The following is an 8,071-nucleotide window of genomic DNA, read 5'->3' as shown; positions in this document are numbered from 1 at the left end:
ACTGACTCCGAAAAAGTATACACTAAAAGTAGAAAAATATTTTTACGTTATCTCCAATATTGTCTAAGTTATCGCTGGAAAACTAAACAAAGTATCGTATATTTTTTATTTAAAATTAATCAGTAATCGGAATAAGTGAATACTTAAAATAATATCGATTAAACTTACAGATTATTGTCTATGGCTCACAGGTTACAGCACTGATGTGTCAGAGACAAGTCATAGACAATTTGGAGATAACACATGATTTTAAACGTCAAGTCAATTTGACAAGTCTCACAAATGTTCATCGTCCACGTATTTTGCTAAAATAATTTGTTTCAAAGATTGATTTCAAACTTATATAAACGTGAAAATAAAGTTGGTTTCATGGGCTTGTTAAATAATGTGTATGTTAGTATGAACACGTAAGTGATTAAGGTGTAATTGTGTATAAAAGTGTTTGTTTACATCTCTGCTGGATTCTAAAAAATCAAGGTATACTTTTTCTCACACGCAATTCAAACGCTTCACGAATATTTGTTGTTATAATAAAAAAAAAAAAAAGGTTTCACCTTTAATGAAAAGTGCATAAATCCGTTGTATAATTTGTGTTTTGACGCGTGAACTTTACCGCGATACCACATCAGTGGGTCTAGTCAAAACGCACTTTAAAATCGCAATCCCATCGCAAACCAGTCGCAAACAAATAAACAAATAGCAAAAGAGGTCGATAACAAAAAAGGCTTAGCCAAACGGCAAAAAATACGGATTTGTCAAAACAGCCTTAGGGTGGGTTGCACCATCTTAGTTTAACTTTGACAAACGTCTAAAATCTGTCAAACTCCATACAAAAAACACCTGTTAACGTCATTGTTACGGTCAAAGTTAGGTGGTGCAATGCAACTCACCCTATTGGTTTTCGATCGAATCGAAGCTTATCACCGGGGTTTTAGTAATCGCAATGAAAATGGCGGGTGTTGCGATTCGATTCGATTTTGATTGAGTCTTAAATGCATGTTGGCTAAGCCTTTGTATCATAGAGTTATTAACCCTATGCTTTGTATGGGAAATTTCAATCCAGTCTTTCGATTATCGATAGGTAGGGCTTTGCGATTCGATTTTTTGCCGTTTGACTAAGCCTATTTTGTTATCGACCTCTTTTGCGATTTGTTTATTTGTTTGCGACTGGTTTGCGATTTTAAAGTGCGTTTTGACTATACCTTGATTTTTTAGAATCCAGCAGAGATGTAAACAAACACTTTCATACACAATTACACCATAATCACTTACGTGTTCATAATATCATACACATTATTTAACAAGCCCATGAAACCAACTTTATTTTCACGTTTATACAAGTTTGAAATCAATCTTTGAAACAAATTATTTTAGCATTATACGTGGATGTGAGACTTGTCAAATTGACTTGACGTTTAAAATCATGTGTTATCTCCATATTGTCTATGACTTGTCTCTGACACATCAGTGCTGTAACATGTGAGTCATAGACAATAATCTGTAAATTTAATCGATATTATTTTAAGTATTCACTTATTCCGATTACTGATTAATTTTAAATAAAAAATATACGATACCTTGTTTAGTTTTCCAGCGATAACTTCGACAATATTGGAGATAACGTAAAATTATTTTTCTACTTTTAGTGTATACTTTTTCGGAGTTTAGTTTAGTCGGTTTTATTTAAACGAAATTATTTTACTTTTTTATGCAATTATGCTTACGTATTGTTCCATGGCTTATTTTCCTATATAAGTAAATAAAATAAAAGAAAATAAAAATCTCCTTTCAATGAGGGTTTTTGCTATTGAAAAATTCGCCAGATGGCAATACGTAGACGCGAGGTCCAAATGCTGTGTGATTGGTGTATTTTGACATATCTGTCAATGTCATGTCAAAAATAACCAATCATGCAGCATTTGGACCTCGCGGATTTTTCAATCGCGAAAACCCTCATTGATAGCATCTTAAATTACCTCCCAATCGGAATAGAGCAACAAAGAACTGAGCAAGCGAAATGTCACTAGTAGCAACACTGTCAAACAGAACTTTTGACTATTTGAAGTTTAATAACTTTACGGATATCATTGATTGTTTTACTGTCCAGTGTGTTTTTTGATTAGGTACATATGTGCATACAGTTTGTTTCCTGTTCTCGAAAATTTCATAATCAGTTCACATTCAATATTGCGACTTTGTTGCATATTTTTAGTATTTTGACGATCACCCGGCGATGATACGCAAGTTCTACAATAATTTCACTGCGCGATTAACGAGAAGTTTTGTCGCATCACTAGTTCACAGACTAAAAATATTTTTATGTCAGTTGGCCATTTTTGATGACATTTCTGCTGATTTCTAAAAAATTAGACTATAGACCCACTGGATTCCGATTTTTAGCCATTTGACGTTTCAAAATCACCAGCGCCAGCGCCATCTGCTGGACCAGTTCGATATTTTTTTTGGTATGTTTTGTCTGTGCTTAAACTAGGCGGATGTTGATGATTGTTGAGTCTTTTGCTGGTATTTTTTCTGAATCAACAGAAATTAAGATCAAACGTTTGTTTTGGTAGTTTTGTGTAATTTACAGGTTTTACTGCTCATGTTATAATGGTGAGATTAAACATTACACTATGTAGTCAATGAGTAGGTAAAACTTATTCCCTGTATTGCCAAATGTATTCTTTGTTCCAGGCCGGATATTCAGAAGATCAATTAGCAGGTAATCAATTTACTAAATTTCGTTCGCCTTCGATAAGAGTAGTGCACTAACTACTTTTTGAGCGATGACCAAACTGGTCATGCAACATGCATGTGCTACTACGTAGGTACATACGCAAGGTGAGGTGTGTCGGGCTGAGTCATGTCAATCAACGTCTTTACCGAAAGCGGTGGCTATTGCACGCGCCCTAGTTTCCTTATATGGTAGGTATTTTAAAACCATTCTGGTCGGGACGGCGGCCGTCGTCCTCGGCTTGCCGCAGTGCGCTGGAACTCTCTGTGATCGCAACATGTTCGTCTATGATCCCCCAACTAAGCTCAGACTCACTTCTGTTGAAGGTATTTCATAAGCATAGCCCTAAAATCTTGTGTTGATGTGATAACATGCACGGAAATAATCTTTTAATAGAGTTTCAGGAGGCATTCCAACTATTCGACTCTCGCGGCGACGGCAAGATTCATGTGGCACAAATTGGAGATGCTCTTAGGGCCTTGGGCCAAAACCCTACTGAATCTGATGTCAAGAAGTGTACACTGCATTTGAAGCCTGATGAAAGGATATCATTTGAAGTCTTTTTGCCGATATATCAAGTGAGCACCCTTATAGTTTGAGTATTTCACAATCTCTTGTGTCTGGTTAGTGGTGATTCTTTTGCATGACTATCCATGTTTAACCAAATGTACTAATAAACAGTTTTAAAATGTAAAATGCTGGGTAGTTGCAATTGTTAAGCAGGTAAAGTTGCATTTAAATTCTTCACATAAAAGTGACAACTCTGGAGTGATAAAATGTTTTGCCAGACTAAACTGAAGGTTCTGTTAGTAGCCTACCTTGTAGTCTCAAAGCTTTTTAAAAAGATAACCTTACAATACAGTCAAAAGTAGCTGTGTCCATTATAAAATTATTAATAATACAAATTTTAATAATTTATTTAACGTGTTTTACATGCACATAATGTTGTGTGAATTATTTCTTTTACTTGTAAATCTTTTTTATTAAATGCTTAATCCATCAAACCCCTAAGCGGTTGCATGAAATCACTTACACTATCTTCTCTACACTTATTATGTAATAATTAACAGTAAACTTCAGAAAGTGTTCATTTTAATACTTAGGGCTGTTTCCCTTGCAGACATCTTGTTTTTTGCAGCTACTGCTACAGAACACTAATGTCATGTTGTTTACAGGCAATATCAAAGGCTCGTAGTGGAGACACAGCCAATGACTTCATTGAAGGACTGCGCCATTTTGATAAAGATGGGAATGGGTTCATTTCTTCTGCTGAGCTTCGCCACCTTCTGTCAACTCTTGGAGAAAAGCTGAGTGACGATGAGGTAATGAGTTCTATAAGTCATGCCATAGGCTGCGTCACAATCCTGCATGCATGCATTATTTTATTGGTGTGGTCTCCTTCACATGCTGACTGTGGACAACATTTCGAGTTTTCATGTTGATTGGAAGTTAAATCGCGACTTCGAATGCGTGGACTCCGATTTACTCCCTTAGGGGTGGAGCTTCGTAAAATTGGTTCTTCGCAGATGTCTACACCCTATAAGGAACCTACCTGCTAGATTTCAAGTTCGTAGGTGTTAAAATTTCTGAGATTTCGTGATTAATCAGTGTGTATTTCGCTTTTATATAATACTAGCGGCCGCCCGTAAGTTCGTACTCGCGTATCCCGTTTCACGCGGGCAAAACTGGGCAAAAGTTAGTTTGAAATAAAAACGCGTAATACGTATGATTTTTTAAAATCAAATATTCACAGTCAGTAAGAACATACTTTTGACTAACATTCTAAGTCAAAACCATTTTTATATATTATTTAATCGATATAACCTATTCACCGTAAATACTTTATTTTACTGAATTGTAATTGCAGTCAAAAGTCTTTTTGAGTGTAACAACCTGATCGAGGTAATTGCGCACCTGGTAGCCATGACGTTACAGCGTCTTTCCGTTCTATACATGGCCAGAACGCACCCATAGGAAACTGCTCGTGTATATTTTGTAGTGCCTGTTTGTAAATCTGTGACTCCAAACTATACACGAATTTTGCGTACTGATCGTGTATAGTTTGGAGGAGCTTAGTAAAAAAAGTCATCTCCAAACTATACTCGATTAGTTTCACACCCTTGCGTTCTGGCTATGTATAGAACGGAAAGACGCGACGTTACATCGACGCTCTGGTACGGACCGGGCGAATACGGGGAGGTGTGCGAGGGAGAGTCGCATGCCAGCGAGGCGAGGCGAGCAGTTAGCTCGATCGGGTTGTATTGTACAAGGTGTCTCAAAAGAAAGTATAATTAGCCTATTGCTTGAATGTAATAAATCCGAGGGGTGCGGGGGTCATGTCAATCAGTAGCCTGGTCTTGGGAATTTAGGTGCTATGGAGTGTTTTTCGGAAGCAGACTGCGCGTTGTGTTTGCGAGAATTTTACAAAAATGGTGATTCGGCGTCTGTAGCGCGTAGAATTCGCCACTTAAATGATGTGCCAAGCATTCTTCTTATTCGAAAATGGGTCAAATGGTTTTAAAAAACCAGTTCAACGCTGGAAAACCCTATATCCGGGTGACCAAGTTTGTCAAGAACAGTAGAAAACGTGGAGTGTTTATCAGTCTCTTCATGACGACCCGAACTTTCAATTCGGAAGTGCAGTGAAGTTACACCGCATTTTGCACAAAGATAACAATAATTATTGGCCTCCATGCAGTCCTGATTTAATCCCTATGGACCTTTCCTATGGGTTATCTTAAATCTAAAGTTTAAGCCACTAAACCGACTTCCCTTGCGCATTTGAAAGAAAATATTTGTCACGAAATGGCAGCCATCACTGAGTCTACCTGCCATGAACACGAGGGCCTACATTTGGACGATATTATTTTTAAGAAAACTCTTTAAATGTAATGTTAAAACATTTTTTCGATACACGGCTTAATTTTTTAAGCGATCCACTAAATAAAAAAAATGTTTTGAGACACCTTGTGTATCGGCATCAGCTCGCAGCTCGCCCGAGAGCGACGCGGGGAGCGGGGAGCGTCGCTGATCTGTGTGACCCGCGTGTGCGCAGGTGGAGCAGCTGCTGCAGGGCCAGGAGGACTCGCAGGGCAACATCAACTACGAGAACTTCGTGCACCTCATCATGCAGGGCTGACTTCGCACGCATTTAATTCACTTCCGTATTTTGTATTTTGATTTAATTATTTATGCCAACTTTTATAATTCCCTATTATTTCCATTTAAAAACATATTATTCCAAAATCTATTAGCATTAAGAAGTTTTATATTATGTATAGTAAGATAATGTACAGGAGAGTACGTGTTATGATTATGGATAAGGAACTGAAATAAATTTATATTTGAGGTCGAAAATTATATTTTTTTTTTTTCACTTTTTATTGAGGGAGGCCTTTAAAACGCTCACTAAGGCCCAGAACACACGGTGAAACGCAACTGCAACGAAACTTCAACTTCTAGTTACTTTTGAGTTGCATCTAAGTTTCTACTTTCTGCCATAGATTCCGTTGAGAGACCACACATGACGCGACCAGTTTGAAACCGGTTTGAAACGCTTTGCAATGTGTGGTCTCTCAACGAACGTTATGGCAGAAACTTAGATGCAACTCAAAAGTAACTAGAAGTTGCAGTTGCGTTTCACCGTGTGTTCTGGGCCTAAGCGAAAAACTGGAGCAATAAATGGAACTGAAACCATGGCTAACAATAATATTGTATTAATCGATCGGTAATTTTTATCGTTCTCGGGAGTTGTATTTTTTTTTGTAGGCACCTACAGCATATTAATTATTAATTACTTAGGCTGCATTGAGTGATTCATGTTAAATAAAATTTCGATAAAAAAGTCTAAAAAATTAAAAAAAATCTAAGATAATTTTTGACATTTTTTCCGTCGATAAAAAGGCTTATTCCCAGTTGACGATCCCTGTCAACGGAGATTAGTGAACTTTTTGTTCACTATTCACGCATATGTGTGCACTTTATCAAAACACACTATGTTCAGTTATGTGTTTATTATTTTATAATAAAATAATTTTTCTTAAAGTTATAATTTCAAAGATTTTTTTAATCAAAAAGTTAAAAAAAAAAAATGTATCATATTATAAAAATCAGATGCCTCCCCAACCTGTCTGGCCAGCGTGGGGAGTGTAGGCCATATCCTCCATTTCCCTCTGGTAAATTAGAGAGGGCCGTGCTCCTGCAGTGGAGAGATGACCTGATGATGATGATGATGAAAAATCAAATAAACATTTTATAACACTAAATATTACAAATAATTCAAAGAATTATCATCATCATCATCATCTGGGGCATTATCATCCGACGTATTATAATAGAGCTTTTATTAAGAACTTTGATTCTTTAGGGATAATATTCTGCCTGTTCATTATACATATTTATAAGTTTTCTTCTTATCAAAAATTACTTTTAGAAGCAATTCCTATAAAAAAGAATATTTACAATTAATAATTACAAATCAAAGTTGCACAGCGTGTTATGGAGAAGGCTATGCTCGGTGTTTCATTGCGAGATCGACTCAGAAATGAGGAGATTCGTAAATGAACTAAAGTCGCTGACATAGCCCGACGGATTAGCAAGCTGAAGTGGCAATGGGCAGGGCACATAGTACGCAGAACTGACGGCCGATGGGGCAGCAAGGTTCTGGAATGGAGGCCGCGTACCGGGAATCGCAGCGTGAGACGTCCACCCACAAGGTGGACCGACGACATCGTAAAGGTAGCAGGGAAGCGCTGGACGCAGGCCGCTACCAATTGATCAACATGGAAAGCATTGGGGGAGGCCTATGTTCAGCAGTGGAGCGATATTGAAACACGGGAGTTTTACTCTTGCATTTGTAATATTTAACTCTTTCCAATTATTGAAAAAAAAAGGGGAAGGCCAATTTTGAGGTTTCAGGAAACACTGTGGTCCGTGACAAAACAAAAGCAACAAAAGTCACTCGAGCGCGCACGCGTTAAGAGTGAACTAAGTTTGGGCTTTGAGGTACCTATTCTTAAAGACTCCCGTTGCCCCCGTGAACGGAAGAGCTATTAACATTGTGTGGGTACGGTACGGCACTCATCTGGTGATGCGCGTGTGTACCGCCTGCTCTGCAAATAGGAAATTACGTGAGTTAAGGACAGTGATTAGACAAGAATAAAAGACGCAGTATGCGGCGATGCGAGCGAAGGCGCGGGGGCCGCGGGCGCTTCCTGCCGCGACTCCCAGCGCGTGCCTTTGTTTGCGGCCGCGGGGGACGCGCGGACATTACTCACTCACTCCGCGCCTAATCCGTGAGGTTAACTCTATTAGAGTTAGAAACGGTCAATTGATCTC

At 38.1% G+C, this 8,071-nt stretch overlaps 1 protein-coding gene across 2 annotated transcripts; it reads left to right on the top strand.

Annotated features, from left to right (window-relative positions):
- Positions 1 to 2,488: 2,488 nt before the first annotated feature.
- On the top strand, positions 2,489 to 6,091 carry LOC135072353 (myosin-2 essential light chain). Of its 2 annotated transcripts, XM_063966248.1 has the most exons (5): positions 2,489 to 2,613; positions 2,695 to 2,722; positions 3,131 to 3,312; positions 3,910 to 4,056; positions 5,790 to 6,091. In XM_063966248.1, exons 1-5 carry the CDS (start codon positions 2,611 to 2,613, stop codon positions 5,871 to 5,873), a joined length of 444 nt encoding a protein of 147 aa, XP_063822318.1. In that variant the 5' UTR covers positions 2,489 to 2,610; the 3' UTR covers positions 5,874 to 6,091. The 2 variants fall into 2 exon arrangements, with proteins under 2 accessions (XP_063822318.1, XP_063822319.1); XM_063966249.1 differs by lacking the exons at positions 2,489 to 2,613; positions 2,695 to 2,722 and adding an exon at positions 2,904 to 3,060 and having other exon boundaries at positions 5,790 to 5,959.
- The last annotated feature ends 1,980 nt before the right edge of the window (positions 6,092 to 8,071 follow it).

The sequence above is a fragment of the Ostrinia nubilalis genome, chromosome 6 (genome assembly GCF_963855985.1).
Source record: "Ostrinia nubilalis chromosome 6, ilOstNubi1.1, whole genome shotgun sequence".
Lineage (NCBI taxonomy): Eukaryota > Metazoa > Arthropoda > Insecta > Lepidoptera > Crambidae > Ostrinia > Ostrinia nubilalis.
This window is presented reverse-complemented; position numbering and strand designations above follow the sequence as displayed.

Bases quoted from the DNA above. Each gene is read 5' to 3' on its own strand.
- LOC135072353 (XM_063966249.1), top strand. From the start codon at position 3,012: ATGTTCGTCTATGATCCCCCAACTAAGCTCAGACTCACTTCTGTTGAA. The intron at 3,061-3,130 runs GTATTTCATAAG...ATCTTTTAATAG, and splicing joins CAGACTCACTTCTGTTGAAG to AGTTTCAGGAGGCATTCCAA. The intron at 3,313-3,909 runs GTGAGCACCCTT...TGTTGTTTACAG, and splicing joins TCTTTTTGCCGATATATCAA to GCAATATCAAAGGCTCGTAG.